The 24,301-nt window shown below is 39.9% G+C and overlaps 1 protein-coding gene across 1 annotated transcript; it reads left to right on the forward strand.

Moving 5' to 3' along the window:
• Positions 1–556: 556 nt before the first annotated feature.
• plcd4a (phospholipase C, delta 4a) lies at positions 557–23,602 on the forward strand (the record flags this gene model as incomplete). The annotated part of the gene is made up of 17 exons (XM_083984681.1): positions 557–631; positions 1,790–1,896; positions 3,783–3,830; positions 4,184–4,342; positions 5,132–5,360; positions 5,953–6,082; positions 6,158–6,389; positions 10,090–10,291; positions 12,381–12,525; positions 13,175–13,327; positions 14,798–14,968; positions 19,359–19,515; positions 19,603–19,719; positions 20,614–20,792; positions 21,706–21,838; positions 21,931–22,080; positions 23,511–23,602. Exons 3-17 carry the CDS (start codon positions 3,806–3,808, stop codon positions 23,600–23,602), a joined length of 2,274 nt encoding a protein of 757 aa, XP_083840807.1. The 5' UTR covers positions 557–631; positions 1,790–1,896; positions 3,783–3,805.
• Between the last annotated feature and the right edge of the window lie 699 nt (positions 23,603–24,301).

Consider the following 24,301-nt stretch of genomic DNA (forward strand, 5'->3'; position numbering starts at 1 on the left):
ACTGAGTGAAATGATATGGAACTATCTGAGCCATACAAGGGAGATAACGCCCTCCCAGAATGCAATGCAACAGCAACATTTCCTCTCATCAGCAGCTGTGCTTATGTAAATTGTCCCATCAAGGTCTGAAGAAAAGTGGTTAGAAAAAAAAAAGAGGAAAGGATTTGGCGTGGTGCGGTGTCACGCCAAGTGGAGGAGCAGCGGAGCTTCACCGCAGAGTCAAAATGTTTTCTGTCCCGTGTAATGTTACTAAGCCCCGTTCATCAAACTTTGATCAGGCCAGTTTAGTTGCAACAAGGCCACAAGGACGGAGCTGCAGGAAGGCATTCGTCATCAAATGCACAAACATCTCTGAGCTTAACGCCTCCCGTCGGACTCATTATCAGTAAACACACCTGAGAGCTCAGGCAAATAAGTCTGTACGTTCAGAATCTGAATATTCTGGTGGTGGTTTTTCTGGTGTGCTCCCTGCTCAGGTTCTGAGGCATTAATAATCCACGGCTGCGGCTCAGTTTCCCACCTCGAATTACACACACCGAGCCAAGAGTAAAATGGAGGGGCTCCCTCACAATGACCTCCTCTAACGGGACGGAGGGAAAACTACAGTACCCAGCAGCCACCTCTGCAACAGGTAACTGGAAGTAGGATTTACAGCAGAGACATTGTTGAAGAGGAGGAAACATTTTGTGCCCAGATAATGAGTAATGCTTCTAACTATTTGCAGGGCCTGCTTTATGAAGAGTAAAAAAAAAAAAAATCTGCAGACTGGACATCCTCCTGTTGTCCTCCTGGGCCAAGGAAGGATGGAGGGAAAGAAGAGAGGAAGGAAAGAAAGAAAGAAGGAGGAAGGGAACAGATTGGGTCAAGAAAGGAAGAAGAAAGGATGACGGGAAAGAAGGGAGGAAGGAAGGAAAGAAGGATGGTGGAAAGAAAGAAGGGAGACAGGCAAGGCAAGGCATCTTTATCTACGTATATAGCGTATTTCATACCGAGGCAACTCAATGTGCTTTACATAAAGACAAAACTTTTTTTTTTTAAAGAGAGAAAAGCATGAAAACAGAATAAAAACAAACAAACATTAAAAACAGAGTTAAAAGCAAGAGTAAAAATGTAAAATAAAAGAAAATAGGAAAGAAGGAGTGGGCAAAGGTGAGGAGGGAGAAGGGAGGAAAGAAAGGAAGGATGGAGGAAGAAAGGGGGGAAAGGAGAGAGAGAGGAGGGAGGGAGGAAGGAAGGAAGGAAGGAAGGAAGGAAGGAAGGAAGGAAGGAAGGAAGGAAGGAAGGAAGGAAGGAAGGAAGGAAGGACAGAAGGAAAGGAGAGAAAGAAGGACCAGTCAAACAGATTGGGTCAGTGTGACCCAGGAGGAAAACAAGAGGGTTAAGGATGAAGAAGGCGCTTTATAATTTTGTCCTGTGTTGTATTTTCCTGTTTCCTTATTGGTCAGATGAGATAAACAGAAACAGGAAGTAAATCCAGCTAAATTCAATGCTGGATCCAGGTGGATCAGATGCTGTGACATCACAAAGTTACAAGAGTCCTAATGGCTTGTTTGAAAGTATATACACCTCTCTGGCTTTGATGCTGCTTTTTATACACACCGTTGTATTATTATTATTATTATTATATAGGGTCTTTAAGAAATGGTAAACAATTGATAAAGTGACAGGGAAAGAAAGGATCTATAGAGAGAAAGAGGGAGGGAGAGAGAGAGAGAGGAGGAGGAGCATGGGATCGTCACAGGGAGTTGACTCTGGCTTCACTTGTTGTTGTTGCCTCTCATCTCTGCAGCAGCGTGGAGAGCAGCGAGGCAGCAGCCAGCGAGCAGCGAGCGACCGGGCGCCATATGATCTGTTCCAGCTCTGCAGCAGCCAGAGATGATCCTCATCCTGCAACAGGTCAGACTCACTCATCTCTTCACTTCTTAACTTTCAGCCTTTTAGTTCAAAGTGTTTGAAGGCAGTCGGACGGTGCGATGTGGATGTTTCCAACAGAGGATATTTTAACACGCTGTTAACGTTCAAACTAAAATGCTGCCGCGCTATCACCTGGTAAGATAACATGGAAATGTTTGACACTGTGAACTTTGTCTCTATCTTAAAACTTAAAAAACTTAAAAAGACCTTTATTGTCCTTAGGGAAATGTGTCCTGCACATTAAAATACATTTAAAACTCATACAGATAAAACAGGATTAACAGTTCTATCCTAAAGACAGGAAGTATTTCTCCAATATCTCCCTGTTAAAAGGGTTTTCCATGGAGTTTTTCCTCAGTGGATGTGAGGGTCTAAGGGCAGAGGATGTTGTTATGATGGGATGTAAAGCCCTTTGAGACAAACTGTTGGTAAAAACGGGCTATACAAATAAAATTGCCACTGATTTATGATCTGTTTTATGCTTTTTTATTCTTTAAAACTGCTTATCTGACTCTGTTTTATGTAACTTCTTCTACTTTATCTCGTGTATTAATTGTTGGCCTCATTATGTGGCTCGTTAGTTGCTTAGTCGACCTGAACGGCTTTTGAAACATGGTCGTGTTTTTTGTGCAACTTAATACTGTGAGTCAGTGATGGATTCATTCTGTGCACGAGAATTTGTACTTTATTGATGAACTAAAACGAGGAGGACCGGTAGCAAGTCGGCTCCGGGGGTTGGAAGAGAAAGGAATGCCGGGGCCGTGGCAGGGATTTGGGGAGATTAGTTGGCTCAGTGAGCTTGATGCAGCGGCTAAATAAAAAGTGCAGGACGGGACAGAACGCAGTCAAAACAACGGGGGGAAGCAGAAGATCAACTCAGTGTGTTGACTCTGTGAGCGCAGGCAGGGATGAAGGCTGGATGATGAGGATGCTGAGAGACTACACAGATATACACATGGTAACATGCTAGATGATAAATAACCTTATCCACCGCTCCATGGATTGATTTCTCACCGGCTTCGTCGTTGGAAACAAATGCACATGGAGGAGAGGAGGGTTAGAAAAACGAATGAAAAGAGACCGGACTTGCATAGTTCCCCTTTAAAAGGCAGGTTGTAGGTTTTATATTGACACTGTTAAAGATCCACAAAGAAATACACACAGCCTGTACTCAGAAACTGAGCGTTAAAACCGCTAGATACCACTTCTGAAACTTTATGATGTCACAGAATATAGATACTTCAAATAAAACACATCTTTAGCACTAGAACCGCCAAGAGGTCATTTTGACCTCCATTCATTCTAATGCAAAAATGGTTGCCTAGCAACGACTGTTGTTATTTTTTGTAACGTATGTGTGTATGAATGTGAAGCATTATATTACTATAAAGTGTTTTGAGCTGTGTGTCTGGCTGGCTATATAATGTATATGGCTATATAAATACAGTCCATTTACCATTTTTGCATTAGAATGAATGGAGGTCAAAATGACCTCTTGGCGGTTCTTGGTAAAATCACTCTTTTTTTCATTCTCTTTTATACTAGAATCGTGAAAACGCATAAGATGATGTAGAACACACTTTGAGGAAAAGTCATGGACTGGGAGACATAGGGTTTCTACACAAACACAGTTACATGCATTTTAAGAAGCGAGAGAGGTCAAAGTGACCCAGCTGACTATAGTAATATTTGTGGGAGACAGTCAGACGTGTACTCATGGGTTCTACTTCTCTCTATAGAGACCTTGTACATCAAATAACCAGAATTAGCAGTTGAATAATGTAAATTTCATCTCTTTTTTTTAAGCTCTGTTGTTTTGATATTATTAAAATGCATATTTTCGTTCTTCCAACTGTTCTTTTCTGTAGATGGCAGTGTGAGAAGACACTGAATGGCTTCTACAGGGAGTGGCCTCCGTAAGTTTGTTCTTGTCCTCTATGGATTTCAGTTTTTTTTTTTTTTAAATGCAACCATTAAACTGTATTAATTCATAATAACATCTGATTGTTGTGCATTAAGCAGAACAATATCACAGGACCTAGAAAAAGCTGCTTTGGTAGAGCAGACACTGTGCAAATTGTAAGATAATGATTGAAAACGTACATAAATATTCATAAAACAGATTAAATTTGATGTGAAATTGATCTTTAACTTTAAAACAGACTAATATTGTGCAACATAGATGTGAAGATTTGATCACAGATGTAACGTTTATGTTGTAAGTTCCATATTTTCCAGCTTCAGAGTGTTTTCCCTGTCTGTTTTCCAGGCATACCGGGGGATGACAACCTCCAGTCCATGCTGGTGGGGACGGTGATGCGGAAAATCAAGTCCCGGTCCTGGAAGAAGCAGCGTTACTTCAAACTGCAGGACGACTGCATGACCATCTGGTACAAGTCCAAGAAAGCTGGCAACACTCACTCCACATGTAAGTGTAGAAACTCAAGAAGTTTATGGCAAGCAGATTTAACATTTAAAAGCTAAGTTTGACTATATCAACAACGTCTTTCTGACTGGTCGTAACTACATTTTGAATAGTTGGATTTTTGATTCAAGATATCTGTAATTCAGCTTTGCCGAGTCAAAAAGAACATTTCAGATATCTGCAACTACGTTCTTCCTAGGACAAATGACGTCTCTTTAACCATTCATGTGTATGGGGTTTGTCATTACAGATATCTACAGTTCAGTTGCAGATATCCGCTATGTGAATTACAGATATCTGTAACTGAATTACAACTATTCCTAACTCCAGTTTGAGATATCTACAACTTCATTTCGCCTTGTCAAAACTTAATTTCAGATATCTGAAAAGGGACATGTAGATATCTTTAATTGCAGTGAATTAAAGATATCTTGAACTGGAATTATGACTAGTCAGAATCAAAGTGTAGATATCTCAAACTGGAATTAGGAATAGTTGTAATTCAGTTACAGATATCTGTAATTCACATAGTGGATATCTGCAACTGAATTATAGATATCTGTAATGACAAACCCCATACACATGAATGGTTAAAGTGACGTCATTTGTCCTAGGAAGAATGTAGTTGCAGATATCTGAAATATTCTTTTTGACGAGGCAAAACTGAATTACAGATATCTGCAACACATATCCAGTCTGGCTATTAAATGTTAAATCGGCTTTTGCCATAGAAGTTATTCTGCGTGAAGTGAACCACCGATTGTTAGAATAAAACGTCTTCTCTCTGCCCAGTTTCTGTGAGCGACGTGGAGGCGGTGCGGGAGGGCCACCAGTCGGAGGTGCTGCTCAGCATCGCCGACGAGTTCCCGGCCGAGCGATGCTTCACGCTGGTGTTTCGCGGTCGCCGGGGCAACCTGGATCTGGTGGCGGAGTCGGCCGACGAGGCGCAGTCCTGGATCAGAGGCATGAGGAAGCTGATCGAGAACCTGGAGAACATGGGAGAGCGGGAAAAGCTGGACCAGTATCCTTCACTCAGTTTTAAAAGTTACACGACTAGACGCTCTAGAAAGAAATTAAATCCCATCATAGTAGGGGTGTGCCAAAAAATCGATTCACATAAGAATCGCAATTCTCATTTCATACGATTCAGAATTGATATAAAATGTCCCAAAATCGATTAAAAATAAATAAATAAATTAAACAAATCTGCTGGCTGTTGGCCTCCATTTCCTTAGAATTTAAAAGGCAGCATGTTTAACTGCACTATTTTTTTTAATAAAGAGGCACTTTTGTTGTTTGTGATATTGCTTTTATGCAACAGTTTCAACAATTCCATCTAAGCATGGATAAATGTTTAAAACTCAATAAATGTGAAAAAGACACTTTAGTCATTCTTGCAAAGCAGACTGGAGTAGATCATGAGGATCCTTTGACACTGACAGACTGAAGCAGAAATCATTAGGAATCAAATCGTTTTGAATCAAAAATCGTTTTTCAATCGAATCGTAGCCCCAAAAATTAGAATTGAATGTAATCGTGAGACAGTAAAAGTTTCCCACCGCTAAAACACAGCGTTTTCCAGTTGGCGTTTTTTCCTTAACTGGCGTCCCCAGGTGGATCGGTGACTGGTTCAAGAAGGCGGACAAGAACAACGACGGCAGGATGAACTTCCGGGAGGTGCGGGACTTACTGAAGATGATGAACGTGGACATGAACGAGCACCACGCTCACCGCCTCTTCACGGTAAGGAGCGTTCCGGAGGTTTTCACTCACTGAACGATGTCCGGGCGTCTCCTCAGATGCCGTTCTTTCTCCTAGATGGCCGATAAGTCTCAGTCGGGGACGCTGGAGGACGACGAGTTCGTCCTCTTTTACAAGATGCTGACCCAGCGAGAGGACGTCCTGAGGGTTTTCCAGGAGTTCTCGGCCGACGGCCAGAAGTTGTCCCAGACCGATCTGGAGGACTTCCTGAAGGAGGAGCAGCTGGAGGGGGACGACACCCAGCAGCACGCCAAGCAGCTCATCCACCGCTACGAGCCCTCGGACACAGGTACACACACTCTTATGGTAGCGCTTTAATAGTACTGGCCGCTAAGTACGTGATCAAGCCAAGAAATAACAAGTAATTGCACCATAATGTCGAGAAATATAGCCAAGAAATATCGATTGTTTGCATAGAAGTCATCCAAAGCATGAAAAGCATGTGTAATCTTTTGCCTTTATGGAAAACATGACATTACTATGAAACTTACCGTTATTTCTGGGCTATTTCTAGACATTACTACACAACTAGAAAAAGCATTTCCAAGAATGGAAATGGTGTGACTGCTGATAGCAACTGAACGCTGTTGCAGAATTAGCAAATAGTGCAAGCAGTGATCACCATACAAATTTTTTAACAAGGTCGGAATCGAACCCACAACCTCATGGTCATTAGACTTCCACTCTGCCTCTAGGGCACGGTGCACACACAGTTAACACCAAGAAAGCTTGAGAGTCAAGCTTGAATGACTTAGAATGAAAATTTCTGTGAATTTCAGGCTGAGAGCAGCAGTTTCAACATGAAGCAAGTTATCAGAAGTCAACAGAGGACAACTGGGAAAATAATGCACTATAATTGTTGTTGAGGCAAGATTTGAACCAGCAACCTTCAGGTCTCCAGACCAGCAAGCTAACCACTAGGCTACAGACAGAGACACTATGTGAGGGGTAAAGAAAACCTTTGATAAGAGGATCACTGGCTTCTGCTTAAAAAAAAAAGTAAGGAATCGTGGCAGAAAAAGTTAAATATTTTAAAAAGTATAAATAGTTAAAAAGAGAAAAGTAATGCAGATAAAGTTAAAAAAAAGCTGCACGTTTTGATATATGAATTGTTGAAATAGCACAACACCTAACACACTAACCATATGGCCACAGAGAACCTGAGTTACAATGAGCTTTATACTATGAGGAATCAAAGACTGTCCAATGACAGCTGAATAATTGGAATGAAAAGTCAAGCAATGATGTGAAATGACTGAGGCAGGAATCGAACCCATGACCATATGATCACTAAACCTTTACTCTGCCACTCGGCTACAGAGAGCACACTGCTTTCAAAACTGTTGTCATTCATTGTAATGTGATGATGTGCTGCAAACTGGTATGAGTAATCAAGGAGATAACAAACACCTTTAACCAATTGAAGGCGGTGGAGGAGAGCAGAATTCAACATAACATAACAAGAGTTCTTCCCTTGGATTCGAACCAGTGACCTTGGGGTTGGGAAGCAGCCACCCTACCCCCTACACTACAGTGGAGTGAAGAGAGGTTGAGACTTTGATGAATGTGAGATTTTTCAATGATGCTTAAAATAAAGAGAAATGAGTATAAATTAGCCACACCAAGTAAGAAGAGGACTTTTTTGTGACCTGTGACTATTTTTTGGTGAATTAAAATGAATTAAAAAGCACTTAACAGCAAGTTACAAAGTTGAGCTCCTTCTCCTGCTGATGTGAAAAAAATACATTGAGCTGAATGAGAGCAGAGAGCTCCCTGGCTGCATTTAAAAAATATTTAAAATTATTATCTAAGTCTCTTTGCATTTTTGACCAGAATTTTAGCCAGAAGACAAGTGTGGCTACAAAACTGGAGAAAACTAGAAAAAGCATTTCCAAGAATGGAAATGGTGTGACTGCTGATAGCAACTGAACGCTGTTGCAGAATTAGCAAATAGTGCAAGCAGTGATCACCATACAAATGTTTGACCAAGGTCGGAATCGAACCCACAACCTCATGGTCATTAGACTTCCACTCTGCCTCTAGGCCACAGTGCACACACAGTTGCAGAGACTGTTGTCTGTTAATGATCTGAACACTGTCAACATCAAGAAAGCTTGAGAGTCAAGCTTGAATGACTTAGAATGAAAATTATTATCTAAGTCTCTTTGCATTTTTGACCAGAATTTTAGCCAGAAGACAAGTGTGGCTACAAAACTGGAGAAAATAATTTGTCTAGAGTTTAATTTGCAGAAAAAGTTAAATATTTTAAAAAGTATAAATAGTTAAAAAAAGAGAAAAGTAATGCCGATAAAGTTCAAAAAAAGCTGCACGTTTTGATATATGAATTGTTGAAATAGCACAACACCTAACACACTAACCATATGGCCACAGAGAACCTGAGTTACAATGAGCTTTATACTATGAGGAATCAAAGACTGTCCAATGACAGCTGAATAATTGGAATCAAAAGTCAAGCAATGATGTGAATTGACTGAGGCAGGAATCGAACCCATGACCATATGATCACTAAACCTTTACTCTGCCACTCGGCTACAGAGAGCACACTGCTTTCAAGACTGTTGTCATTCATTGTAATGTGATGATGTGCTGCAAACTGGTATGAGTAATCAAGGAGATAACAAACACCTGTAACCAATTGAAGGCGGGGGAGGAGAGCAGAATTCAACATAACATAACAAGAGTTCTTCCCTTGGATTCGAACCAGTGACCTTGGGGTTGGGAAGCAGCCACCCTACCCCCTACACTACAGTGGAGTTGTGGTGAAGGGAGGTTGAGACTTTGATGAATGTGAGATTTTTCAATGATTCTTAAAATAAAGAGAAATTAGTATAAATTAGCCACACCAAGCAAGAAGAGGACTTTTTTGTGACCTGTGACTATTTTTTGGTGAATTAAAATGAATTAAAAAGCACTTAACAGCAAGTTACAAAGTTGAGCTCCTTCTCCTGCTGCTGTGAAAAAAATACATTGAGCTGAATGAGAGCAGAGAGCTCCCTGGCTGCATTTAAAAAATATTTAAAATTATTATCTAAGTCTCTTTGCATTTTTGACCAGAATTTTAGCCAGAAGACAAGTGTGGCTACAAAACTGGAGAAAATAATTTGTCTAGAGTTTAATTTGTGGCCGTGCTGACAGTTTAGCCAGAAAAACTCTAGAATGTTTTTTTGCCTCTCCCCACTCTGACACCACTCTAGGTCTGCTCGTTAGACGCAATACACACCCATTATAAAGCTGAAAAAAATCAGAAAAAGTTAAATATTTTAAAAAGTATAAAGAGTTAAAAAGAGAAAAGTAATGCCAATAAAGTCCAGAAAAAGCTGCACGTTTTGATATATGAATTGTTGAAATAGCACAAAGTATGAAGGACTAGAAGAAGACCGTAAAAAGGCGGAAGAAAATGGCCAAACAGAAGAACAATAGTGTGACTGCTCAGCAGTCACACTAATAATTTGTCTAGAGTTTAATTTGTGGCCGTGCTGACAGTTTAGCCAGAAAAACTCTAGAATGTTTTTTTGCCTCTATCCACTCTGACACCACTCTGGCTCTGCTCGTTAGACGCAATACACACCCATTATAAAGCTGAAAAAAATCAGAAAAAGTTAAATATTTGAAAAAGTATAAAGAGTTAAAAAGAGAAAAGTAATGCCAATAAAGTCCAGAAAAAGCTGCACGTTTTGATATATGAATTGTTGAAATAGCACAAAGTATGAAGGACTAGAAGAAGACCGTAAAAAGGCGGAAGAAAATGGCCAAACAGAAGAACAATAGTGTGACTGCTCAGCAGTCACACTAATTAATTGTTTTATCTAGGCTATTTCTTGACATTATTACACAATTAATTGTTATTTCTAGGCTATTTCTAGATATTATGATGGAATTAATTGTTATTTCTAGGCTTTTTCTTGACATTATCACTGTAAATTAAAGGGGTTACCACCACAACACCTACTACCGTTCTGTATTTGCAGCCAAGTTGCTGAACGCCATGACGTTTGACGGCTTCCTGATGTACCTGGGCTCGGCGGAGGGCTCCATCTTCAAGCCACAGCAGCGGGCCGTGTACCAGGACATGAGCCTGCCGCTGTGCCACTACTTCATCTCCTCCTCCCACAACACCTACCTGATGGAGGACCAGCTGCGCGGGCAGAGCAGCGTGGAGGGATACATCAGGTAGATACGGCATCTCTGAGCCTAAAAGATCCAATCTGCAGCTCAATAACTCAGTTTAGTTTTAGTTTCTATTCTTCCTGGGGTGCAGCCACTCATACATAACAAATCAAAGCATAATACAATAAGATTTCAGAATAAAACAAAAACTATTTTAAAAATATGAAACAGATTTGACTCGTTCAACACATTAAATCAAGCAGTTCAAGATTAGAGTTCAACCCATTAGCTAAACATAAGTTCTTTAACAATAAAGGCCACTTTTATTGATTTTTGAATGAGCTGTAGTATTCCAGTATTTCACTGCTCTATCCACCTTTTTCCGAACGTCAAAAACGTAGCCTGTTTTGCCGGTTTTGCTCTTCCGGTGGAATTTTATGTTTACGTTTCTATGCTTTCGGTAGTCACGGTAAATGCATGGATTTTTTTTTTTTTTTTTCAATGAAAATCTGTAAAACGCATGGATCATCACACCAGCTTTTAACAGTGGATATCACACACATTGACATCTGTGTTAATGCCAGCGTTAATAGATCCATGCGTTTACCGCAACTATGACAACGACTGAAAACCATGGAAACGTAAACGTACAATTCCACCAAACCGATGACGTTGGGAAACTTGTGGATACATTACAGCTCTCTTAAAGAGGCAGGATCTGTAGCATAGCCATGTCTGTCGTTTGTAGGTTGTAGCTGTAACAACAAATTATTAGGTTTTCCAAAAATAATCAATGTTAAACTGAAATGTCACCAAACTATAAGCCAGTCTTTGTTCTGTGCTCTCGTGCTGCTCTATTCTGTGTCGTTTGGAGTTTTTCTAAGTCTTGTTTTGCGGCGCTAAACAGTCGGGACAGGATAGCAGGCTACAAGAGATGCAATCATATTTAATATAGGAGAGACATATATTATATCTGACAGCCACAGAGGTTTAAAACATCCTATTTTCCCCAAGAGTGGGAAAAGAGCTGGTCAGAGGACGATGGCTGAACCTCTAATGCTGCGTCATTTATAAGATGATTGTGTCCAAATCCTCCTCAGGTATCATTCACACAGATTTCAGGGTTTTTCTTCAGCGGAAATCCGAATGTTCCCATCGAGCGCGCCATGCCTCATTCATTTAGCCTCTCAGAGCTAATGAGGTTTTAATGAATGACGTGGCGCTAACCCTGCATTAATCATCCACCCACTCCCATCAGTTTTATATTAAAAATTCATTAATAACAAAAAAGCATCCTGACGTCCAATTCTTTTTAAGTGATTCGTTCAATTTAATCAAATTCAGTGATGGAAACATCAGGCTAATAACGGCAGGAATAGAAGAGATTGACTTGTCTGGCCGGTCTCTGTTGGACCCTGAAGAGAGGAAATGAAAACCACCTACTGTCTATACTTAGATATACTTATATTATAACTATGATCATCTCTGACACACTTCATTAATTAAGCAAGTTTAATTAACCCAAAGAGCTAAGCTAAATGTAGCGTACACCCCTGTTGCTAACACAAAATATAGAGTTTAAATTAATTAATCAGATGATTACACTCTCTGTGAGTTAACACTATAATAGTTAAACATTCCATGTCCTATTATGGTCTGTGTTACCTGAACAACACAGCAATCTAAATATGTCCATAAATCCATGTCCATCCTTTATTATATTATATTATAGCATATTATAGCATATTATATTGTATTATAGCGTTTTATAGAATATTATAGCACATTATATTATATTATATTATAGCATTTTATAGCACATTATATTGTATTACAGCATTTTATAGCATATTATAGCATATTATATAGCATTTTATAGCATATTATATTATATTATAGCATATTATATTGTATTACAGCATATTATAGCATATTATATTGTATTATAGCATTTTATAGCATATTATATTATAGCATATTATATTGTATTACAGCATATTATAGCATATTATATTATATTATAGCATTTTATAGCATATTATATTATATTATAGCATATATAAAACCAGTCAGCTCTTTTTACACATTTTACCATTATGTGTGGGAATCCTGAGAATGAATGAACATGTGAATGAATGAATGTAATTGAAAGGGCTCTGAACCGCGGCTGCCGGTGTGTGGAAGTGGACTGCTGGGACGGTGCCAATGGAGAACCCATCGTCTATCACGGACACACGTTCACCTCCAAGATCCTCTTCAAGGACGTGGTCAACGCAGTCGCAAACTACGCCTTCAAGGTAGCACACACACACACACACACACACACACACACACACACACACACACACACACACACACACACACACACACACACACACACACACACACACACACACACACACACACACACACACACACACACACACACACACACACACACACACACACTCAGCCTCTTTTAAAGGATAATTACACCACTCCAAATGTGGCTTTTCACATATTTTGTAATCCTCTCTCAGCTGGTATTACAACTGTCTAGTTTTTTTGTCCCTTTTATTGTCCCGTGAAGCTGTATCAAACAAATCTCTCAGCGTTTCATTGTGTATTTATAACGGGGGAGTACGACCGTGCAACGATATCCAAGACATGAAAGCAGCGGCGTTGCCAAGGATCTGCCTGCAGCCTCGTGCCAAACGGAGCAGCTGCCAGGTTCACATGCATGTCACAGGCCGTCAGCCGTGTGTTAGCATTTAGTCTGCAGCTGAATATTGTGGCCTCGTGACCCTCCCCTTGCCCATCCATCTGCCGCTCGCTCAGCCCAACATGTGTATAGTAGCAGCCGTATTACCTTTCCTCTGGGATAATGCTCTCCCAGATTCAGTTACAAACTCACTCACTCACTCCCTCTGTCTCCTCCTCCTCCTCCTCCTCCTCTCCTTCATCCAGGTGTCGGAGTATCCAGTCATCCTGTCCATCGAGAACCACTGCAGCGTCGAGCAGCAGAGAGTCATGGCCCAACACCTCAGCCACATCCTCGGAGACAAGCTGCTTAAAAGCACGCTGGACGGCAAGGCCCCCATCGGCCTGCCGTCTCCCGAGGTGAGCATTCATTAGTATCGATACTATCACCGGTCTGCACTAATCTGGGGTTAACAACTACGTTTCTATCATAGTACAATGTTATTTTCTCATACAGGACCTATTCCCCGCCGTTTAGACGGCCTAATGAGAGCAGGAGGATTCAAGTTTGGATGTTATTCTTGAAAAAAGTGTTTCTAAAGAGAGAATAAGAAAGATAACCTGTGATTTATTCGCTGCTACCTCAGAGAAATGTCAGACTATTCCTTAAATTTCAGACTATTCCTTTAAATGTGAATTCAAATGGTCAATGTAGTCCTCAAAACGACGCTCTAAATTAACTCATTTTCCTATATTAGTGCCGTAGAACCCTTGCATTTAATGTCTGTTTTTCAGTGTTTTATTGCCACTGACAATTAAAACTCAACTCTGTGTTTTAGTGTCGTTGCAAAACTATAATTTGAAACTGTCTGTTTTTTTGTTTCCCTCCTCTTCATACATGAAGCTTTTGTAAAAATGCATCGGTATCGGCAATAAATAAATACCACCTTTGGTTTTATTTGGTGTGGGATACTACAAACCCAGACTAGCATGGGCCTCAGCCTGTGACTCTAAAGCAAATTTGCAAGAAGTATCGTCACCATGTCCAGTTTGTTGAGGTCATAGTCAAATGAGCTCCCTGCTATCGAGTGTCCACACAAAGTAGCTCATGAATTACAGTCGCGGTTATTGATTTTCATCTCTAAAGGTCCGTGTTACTGTAATTATGTGAAGATGAAACCTGGATGTCTGTGCAACTTCTCATTAGTCCAGGTCGAAGGCGACTGAATCAGGTCGACTGGACTTAGTTTTTCCAAGTGGCTTCATCAATTTGAGTCTTTAGGTTTATTTTATATATTGGGTCACTTTACATATACATTCAAATGTCTCATTTAATACAGTCTGAAAGAAATAAATTATTAAATTTTATGTTTTTTTGAGAAATTATATTGTTTTTTCAGTTGACACCACCTATTTTGTCATGTCCCTCATGGCCTTCGATGAAAGCAAACTTAGAATATACCAAATAAAACTATTAAAAAAAAGATATCAACTTAAACATCTATTTGTAATATTCTTTTTCAAAATTAACAGAAAGTATACTTAGAATATACCAAATAAAACTATCAAAAAAGTCTATACATTTTGATATTTTTGATATCTATTTGTGCTTTTTTGCTGGTAATATATTTATTTTTTAGAATTATTCATTTAAATTACATTATTTAGTTACACAAATGATCCCCCCCCCCCCCCATAAAAACAATGGTGTGATCCATATGAGCATGTAAATCTAAGTCCGGTTGACCTGATTCAATTGCCTAGAGATAAAACCCGATGTTTTTATGGTAACTAAAGAAAAATAAAAAGCCTTTATTAAGATTGAAGGCTTCAGTGTTTCATGACGAAATGGTTTTAAAATACTAATGGCTACATTTTGTCCCGGTTTAGGACCTGAGGGGGAAGATCCTGCTGAAGGCCAAGAAGATGGGCGGTCTGGAGGAGAGCTTCAACGGCTCGGTGGACGACTCTCTCACCGGCGAGTGCAGCGACGAAGACGAGGGCGCCGAAATCGACGAAGACAACCACCACCACCATGAGAGCGTCCTCCGCAGGGTTAAGGTAGACGGTTGGTTTTATTTTATTTTAATTATAGCCTCCGATGATCCAGACCGGCTCTTATCCACAGTCTGCTGGTTCAGGATTCTCTATTTCAGTCGTTTTAGGCCGATGATGCAACAAAAGCAGGAAGTGGATTTAACACTTAATAGATTAACCCCAAAATTAGGGAAGTCCTTTTGATTAAATTTATCTTGTTGGATTAATTTATTGGGTCTGAAAGCAAAGAATATTTCACTCCCTGAAATGTTTTTGAATGAGGGCAGGGTCGGTAATTCTGATATTCTCCGTGATCGAACTCAAAGAACACGTACTGTCTGTGTTGTGAAGACCAATTAGTTAATGAAAAAGCAGAAAAATATGATGAAAAATAACTAATATCATCTGTAATTACAACAATGGATGCCAGACAATAGCTCAATCAATCAATCAATCAATCAATCAATCAATCAAATTTTATTTATATAGCACCGCTTAAAGCAAATAAATGCCGTTCAAAGTGCTTTACATTTTGATTGAAAGAGTATACAAGAAATGAAACAAGAAGAATGACATGGAGACTAATGCACGAAGATTAAAAAACAACAATAAAATAAATAAAAACACAATAAAATATGGTAAAATATAAATAAACAATAAAAATGTAATACAATAGAATAGCTGCTGCGTTAGGAACTCTATATGTCTTTAATATTCTGAGTTATCTGAGCAGTTTGGGGGTTATATAAGGTTATATAATGGCTCATTCGAGGCTTTTTAAGGAAACCAAATAACCTGTGTCCATCTCAGGCTGCTGCTTTTACCTAATTGATTTTTGTTTTTTATTTATTTATTATACAGGTGCATCTCAACATAATTATATCATGGAAAAGTACATTTCCAGTAGTTCAAGTCGAAATAGCATCAACCAAACATTATATTAAAAATGCTTTTTTTTTTTTTTTTAATCGGTCTTTTGTTATATTCAAATTTGTTGAGATACTGGATTTTAGCTCTTCAATTAAAGGAAATTAGGTGAATAAAGACATGAAATGTTTCATTCTCTGTGTAATGGAGCGATATCATGTATTAATTTCACTTTTTGAATTGAATTACTGGCATAAATAAACTTTTCCATGATGTTCTAATTCATTGAGATGCACCTATAGCACGTTGAATTGTAATGTTAAGTCTATTCATCCCTGTAAATTAGTGGAATTTATTTGCTTTACGGTTAGAACAAGTTTGTATTGTACTATCCAAACATAAATGAGATGAGGTATGAATTAGTTTCAGTATATAAACTGTAAATAAAGTTATAATTTCTGTCCATCCATATCCCAGTGAATGGACAGACAGAACTCAGACTCAGACATGCCGCCTCTTTATCCACAGGAAAGGGGATTGCATAAAGTTGTGTCATCCCTCATGAAAGATGGAGAGGATTGAAAGGCAGGGAGCAGACACTGGGTGTTAGATAAGCTGCTCTGTTTACACGGTGACAGCGGAGAAAGAGACGGAGGCGCGCGGGGACAAGAGGGGATGAAGCTTCGTCACTGTGCCGCCACCCGTGACACTGCTGTGAACTCAACTAAACTCCCTTTTAAACTCTATTGAGGATGTACATCAACTCAAGGAAACACAGATTTCTACCACTGTTTTTCAGATTATTAATCTATCGACTCTGTTTTTCTCCAAATAGTTGTAATCAAATCCTGCCATGGTCAATAAACACAGATTTTAGCTTAAATTCTTATACTAAGGTAGCTGCAGACGACTTTATGTCCTCATTAAAGTATTTATCAGCTATAAGGACAATTTAAAATATAAAATATAGCACCATAAAATAAAATAATCACAAAATGATGCTGGTTTAACAGTCTAAGTGTTAAATCATGAGGAGGAAAACGTGGATTTAGATCATTTCAGTGTCGTGCACTGCAAAAAATCAAATATTTTACCAAGAATATTTGTCTTGTTTCTAGTCAAAATGTCATTTCTAGTCAAAACAAATCTCATTATACTTGAAATAAGACTCATCACATAAAAAGTAGTTTGTTTTTATACACGTTTTACTTCTTTCAAGCCTATTTTCAATTGAAATAAGTAGAAAAATCTGATAGTGGATCAAGTTTTTCTTCCTTATTACAAGCACAAAAAACTTTCTTTCACTGGCAGATTTTTCTACTTATTTCAAGTGAAAATTTGTTTGAAACGAGTGAAAATGATCTAAAAACAGGTTGATTTTTAGGTGATGAGTCTTATTTTAAGTAGAAAGAGATTAGTTTTGATTAGAAATGAGACAAATATTCTTGGAAAGATTTTGAGTTTTTGCAGTGTGGCTGCAGCACAATGTGAAAAAGCAAAAGCGGAGGGGTCTGAATACTTTCCGAACGGACTGCATAGCTCCAGAAAAAAAGGGAAGGACAGAGGATCTCACCTCTCTCTACTCCGTCATGCGACACCACACCGAGCCGTGCCATGTCAGGCCAGAGCCAAAGCCAAAGCAAGTCAAGTTCGGCGAGGTGAAGGTTGTTTGGTCTCCTCTAATCTGGGACACCCGATCCACGGCGCGGCGCTAACTGCAGTCAGTAATCACCTCTGTTGATAAATGCTGTCGTGTAAGTAAGTAAGGCTAGAGTGTAATATCAAGTGTGGCTTTTTTTTTTTTAGGATGCATATACCTGCATCAAGTCAAAAGTGCATGTGTTGGTGTCGCTGCAGAAGGACTCAGCAGCCACTTCACCGTCATGTTTATTGATAAGCATTTGAGAAGAATGAAACAGCACACTGGAACACCTGTCAACACGGTCATCGGAGGTGAGGCCGGCGGCGGCTTTGGCAGCGCGGCCGGCGCGGCGGTGCCCCTGCTGATGGTTTAGGTGTCTGGAGGGACGGCGCCTCTCCTCCTGCTAGACGGGTAGACGAGGCGGCGCTCCATCCCAAAGTCTAAGTTGACGAGCCAGATCGGCTTTCATCTGGAACCGAGGCCGGCGTGCAAGGTGCATGCATGCCTGCACGGTGGTGGAGGTGTCCTGCACTGCAAAAACTCAAACTCTTACCAAGAATATTTGTCTTATTTCTAGTCAAAACAAATCTCATTGTACCTAAAATAAGACTTGTCACATAAAAAGTAGCTTGTTTTTAGACACTTTTTACTTTTTTCAAGCAGATTTTCACTTGAAATAAGTAGAAAAATCTGATAGTGCAGCAAGTTTTTCTTCCTTATTACGAGCACAAAAAAACTTGCTTTCACTGGCAGATTTTTCTACTTATTTCAATTGAAAATTAGTTTGAAACAAGTGAAAATGATCTGAAAACAAGTTGATTTTTAGGTGATGAGTCTTATTTTAAGTGAAAAGAGATGAGTTTTGACTAGAAATGAGACAAATATTCTTGGAAAGATTTTGAGTTTTTGCAGTGTGCTGCAGGGTTTCGCTGTCATTGTGGTGCATCATGGGGCCCGCCGCCGCCACCGCCGCTACCGCTGCCTCTGATCTCTATAGTCATGGAAGCCGCTCTGGCAGCGCTGCCGGCTTTTTTTGTTTGGCATTGTGGGTGAGTATCGTTTACACAACTCAAGAGGGGGTTGTCTACAGGCTTCCACCCATGACAGGATTCCTCTGCAACACAAGGGTTTACCCTCTCACGTGTTGGAGAGGCAGCAGCCCGCTGACTTAAAGGGATAGTTAGACATTTTGGCAGATTGGCCCATTGTCATAATCCCTATAGTCATAGCAGTAGGTTCGTTACTCATGGGATTTCTTGGTTTCCCACATCAAAATCATCAAATACACAATCCAACAACTCCACAACGCTCTGGTGGACAAGTTGTGACCTGCACATTCACCACGCTATGAGATAATAACACAACGTTACCAGACAGAGTTGTTTTAGAGGGAAATTCATGCAAAATCACTGATGCACGTCATCAAGCAGTCTCTGTATTTCCCTCTAAATCAACTCTGTCTGGTAACGTTGTGTTATTATCTCATAGCGTGGTGAATGTGCAGGTCACAACTTGTCCACCAGAGCGTTGTGGAGTTGTTGGATTGTGTATTTGATGAGTTTGATGAGGGAAACCAAGAAATTCCACGTGCGTTCATAGCAGCTCACAGCTCGCTAAAAATAGCTTGCACCGACAATTAAAGATAACAAACCTACTGCTATGACTATAGGGGTTATGGCAATGGGCCGATTTGCCAAAATGTTGAACTATCCCTTTCAATGGGTCAATCTCAACGAGCCTCATCGTGTGACTTGGAGAGTTTTAAATTCCTTTAGAACTGATGAAACGTCTTGAACGTGTCAGGAAACACCCAGAACGTGGTCATAGCCAGGACATTGATCACTCTCATGTATCAGCCCGTGTCTGTCTAAACCGTTTATCCTCTTTTTTTCCTCTTTGCCACAGAGGTCAAGGCAACGTCTGTCCAAGGAGCTGTCGGACTGTGTCGTCTACTGCAAAAGCATCCACTTCATCAGCTTCAAACACTCCCGCATCCACTCCAAGTTCTACGAGGTGGCCTCCTTCACCGAGTCCAAAGCCCGCAAACAGCTGAGAGAGGCCGGTACGTCCAGTCGCTATCAGATTGATGGTTTGGAGACTTTGTCTGCAGCAGATGTGTCACCTCATCTCCAATCTATCTCTGTTGCAGGCGCTGAGTTTGTGCACCATAACTCCCGGCAGCTGACCAGGGTTTATCCCAGCGGCTTCCGAACCGACTCCTCCAATTTCAACCCTCAGGAAATGTGGAACGTCGGGTGCCAAATCGGTGACTAGATTTGACCTTAGCTCAGCCGCCGTTACGACTTTTTCTTGCACATTAATGTTGCTCTGGACTAGGGAAAGAAAATGTCTATAATATAATTTAGATTTTTTTTTAAATACAGAACAATAGATGATGTTATTGATCACTCATTCACACACACACACACACACACACACACACACACACACACACACACACACACACACACACACACACACACACACACACACACACACACACACACACACACACACACACACACACAGGGCTAAAATGAATAGATAATTGCTGGTTCTGGTTCTTAAATTGGCTCACTGCAAAAACTCAAAATCTTTCCAAGAATATGTGTCTTATTTCTTGTCAAAATGTCTCATTTCTAGTCAAAACTAATCTCTTTTCACTTAAAATAAGACTCATCACCTAAAAATTAACTTGTTTTTGGATCATTTTCATTTGTTTCAAACTAATTTTCACTTGAAATAAGTAGAACAATCTGCCAGTGAAAGCAAGTTTTTTGTGTTTGTAATAAGAAAGAAAAACTTGCTCCACTATCAGATTTTTCTACTTATTTCAAGTGAAAATATGCATGTGATGAGTCTTATTTTAGGTATAATGAGATCTGTTTTGACTAGAAATGACATTTTTGACTGGAAATAAGACAAATATTCTTGCTAAGGTTTTTGCAGTGCTCTATGGTGGCAGGAGATGCTGCAATGTAGTTCAAATGTCATGGTAGCATTTGAAGCATTTAAAATATGATTTAACTGCATAAATACCACTTCTTTAATGTTTTTATGCTCTCAAAGTGTCTTAAGTTTTCTTGACAAGAACAGCATGAAACAGGTTTGAACAAAAAAAAAAAAACTTTGCTCCTTTTCCTTTTTGTTCTCCATCCAGTTGCGTTGAATTTCCAGACGGCCGGGGAAGGGATGGACCTGAACGACGGCCTGTTCAGTCAGAACGGTCGCTGTGGATACGTCCTGAAGCCCGAATCCCTGAGAGAGGCTGAAAAAAGGTTCGATCCTGAGATGCCGCAGAAACTGGACGGCTACAAACCGGTCGTCCTAACCGTACAGGTACGAGAAGAGTTAAGGCCAGACACTAACAGGCAGAAACACTGTTTTGAGACTTTGGGCTATTTTTCTTCCTTATCATGTCTTCTTTTAGAAAAGTCAAAAGAAATGGTAGAAAATCCACATTAAGGTTTTTATTTTACTTCATTTTGTCTCTTTCGTCTGTAAATTTCTCCTAAATTCACTAAAAGTTAGTCTGACCCATGTCATGTCAGGTGTCATTGTAAAGCTCTCTCTCTCGAACAATTATGTAGGCACAAAAAATTGTCATTTCCTCTGTATCAGCAACAAATCCTAAAAGTACGATTTACAATAACAATCTATGTAATTCTACAGTTCAAGTCTTTAAAGGCTGTTTTCTCAAAATGAGTTTTTCAGACTCAGACTCTGAGCTAGAAATCTCCACTTCAGCAGCACTTACAGACACCAAACCTTCCACTTTGATCCCTTTCTATATTCTGAAGGTTTTTACAGAGGGGATTGTTGATATATCATTCACAGCCTCATTTATACAACATTTTATTACTAAAAACATGGAGAAATTTGATTATTTTTTAGGGCTGGTGACAGTTTTTTCTCATTTACAGAGTGATAAAAAGAGATATCCAAAATCCTCCTCTGTAAAAACTTCTGACTCTAATATGTCAACAAAATAAAACAAGAATTTTGAAAGTGGCTTTATCCATTGCTCAGATTTAGGTTCTGGAAATGTATGCAAATTAGTGCATATTTCATCAGATATTGCCTCATTTACATATTTAAACATAAAATTTGACAAAACTTGTAATACAAAAAATATTTGTCTTAATGTGAGTGATAAACTTGGGAAGTTTCATGGTGATATGTGTTATTTTAAATTTTTACCTTATTCACCTGTAGTGTCTCACCTTAAAAATGCATTATTGTGTTTTTGAAGGTGATCAGTGGCCAGCAGTTTCCCAAAGTCAACATCAAAGAGGACTCCATCGTGGATCCGCTGGTCAGAGTGGAGATCCACGGCGTTCCCATGGACCAGGCCAAGCAGGAGACCAGATACATCGAGAACAACGGTACAAGAATGAACGAACGAACGAGGATGAATGAATGATGTTTTCTTTCTATCAGATCTGGCTCTCTGCAGCGTGTTGTGTTCTCTCTGCAGGATTCAACCCGGTGTGGTACGACACGCTGCGCTTCACCATACACACCCCCGACCTGGCCTTGGTGCGCTTTGTGGTGGAAGACTACGACAAGACGTCCAAGAACGACTTTGTGGGGCAGTATACGCTTCCTCTGAGCTGCATGCAGCAAGGTAAGGTCGGACCACATCTTCTACAAGCTGCATCTCTCTGTACTTTTATTATAATACACAGCTGCATCCCAATAAATTAGAATATCATGGAATAAAGACCTATCATCATTACAATTAAAAGAACTTATAAAAATAAAGATGAGAAATGTTTCATTCTGTGTGTAATGGATCTATATAATGTTTTAGTTTCACTTTTTGAATTTAAATACTGATTAAATACTAAATAAACTTATAATTCATTGAGATGCACCTGTATTTTCATTGTTAAATACCATTTTAAGATGGAAACACACCTCAAAATGGAGATTGCGTGACCATTAATTGCATTAGTTATGGTTTAGGGTCAAACCTTAACCCTCCTGTTGTCCTCCTGGGTCAAGGAAGGAAGGAAGGACGAAGGGAAAGAAGTAAGGACGAAGGGAAAAAGGAAGGAAAGATAGAAGGAGGGAGGGAACAGATTGGGCCAATTGGGGCAAAGGGAAAGAAGAAGTAAGGACGAAGGGAGGGAAGGAAGGAAGGAAAGGAGGGAGGGAGGGAAAAAGGACTGGAAAGAAGGAAAGGAAAAAGGAAGGAAAGAAAAATGGAGGGAGGGAACAGATTCGTTCAAGGAAGCAAGAAGAAGGAAGGAAGAAGGGAAAAAGGATTGTGGAAAGAAGGAAAGGATAAAGGAAGGAAAGAAAAATGGAGGGGGGGAACAGATTCGTTCAAGGAAGGAAATGGAAGGAAGAAGGGAAAGAAGGGAGGAAAGAAGGAAGGGGAAAGGGAAGGAAAGAAAGATGGAGGTATAGGGAACAGATCAGGTCAATTGGATCAAAGGATGAAGCAAGAAGAAGTAAGGACGAAGGGAAGGAAGGAGGGAAGGAAAGAAGGAAGGAAGGAAGGAAGGAAGGAAGGAAGGAAGGAAGGAAGGAAGGAAGGAAGGAAGGAAGGAAGGAAGGAAGGAAGGAAGGAAGGAAGGAAGGAAGGAAGGAAGGAAGGATGGAGTCAGGAAACAGATTGGGTCAATTTGACCCAACAGGAGGGTTAAACAGGGTTTCCAGTGTTTGTTAACTGCTTTGTTGTGACATCACAAAGTTACAGAAGTCCTGACGGCTTGTTTTAAGGCTACGTTTCTGAATACAGGCCGTACACTACCTACACATTTCTCTTTGAAGTGAGGCTTTGATACTTTCACAGTGCTAATATTGAACCTAAACCTGATTTATAACCCAACAACGCATGAAAATCTACTCTTATACAATATGGGATAAAGGTACCTGTCAAAACCTCCATTAAAAACAGTCCTAAAAGACCAAAGGGGAGTGCAGCTCAAAGATGCTGCGTATGTATATATGTGTACATCCTGTTTTATTCTGAATATTTGTGGTTTCCCATCACCTCTCTTCCCATTCTAGCTAGTTTTTCACCTCTCATCTGTTTTGTCATCGCAGGTTATCGCCACATTCACCTTTTATCCAAAGATGGCACCAGTATTCCTCCTTCCTCCTTGTTCGTTCACATCAGGATCACAGGATCGGAGTAGACCTACCGGGTATCGGAAATAACAGTAGAGTCAAACCTAACATTCCCGACATAGCTTTTAACATTATTCTTGAATTTGATGTGAAAAAAATACTACGCCAAATGTTTAGTGGTTGTTCCGTAGCAGATATTAGGTGTGCATGTATTTATTCATTCTTTTTATTATTATTTTTTGGTCTCTATAGTGTGTGTGTGTTCCCGAGATTAACTTGAACGTTGCTGCTCATGTTTGATGTACTGTGTTTGTTGTAGAGAACGTGCCACCGATACAGTATGTGTAGATCTGGGTGTGTATTTTATTATTTTTTCTGTCAGTATTTTATTTTATTTTTTCTTCCAGCAAACAGCACTTCACTTCACTTCACGGACTTCACTGTCGCACTCCTCTGCTTTCACTGTGGTCAACAACGTGCAAAACTTGAAATAACACTTCACCTCTCTGGCTTCGCTAAGAAACAGCAGCTGCTCACTTTAATCCTTTAAAGGGATAGTTCAACATTTTGGCAAATTGGCCCATCGCCATAATCCCTATAGTCATAGCAGTAGGTTTGTTACCTTTAATTGTCGGTGCAAGCTGTTTTTAGAACGGCGGAGCAGAGCCGTGAGCTGCTCAGAGCTACGCTACGGAGGCTCATGGGATTTCTTCATCAAACTCATCAAATACTGTACACAATCCAACAACTCCACAACGCTCTGGTGG

Source organism: Trachurus trachurus (genome assembly GCF_905171665.1).
Source record: "Trachurus trachurus genome assembly, chromosome: 2".
Lineage (NCBI taxonomy): Eukaryota > Metazoa > Chordata > Actinopteri > Carangiformes > Carangidae > Trachurus > Trachurus trachurus.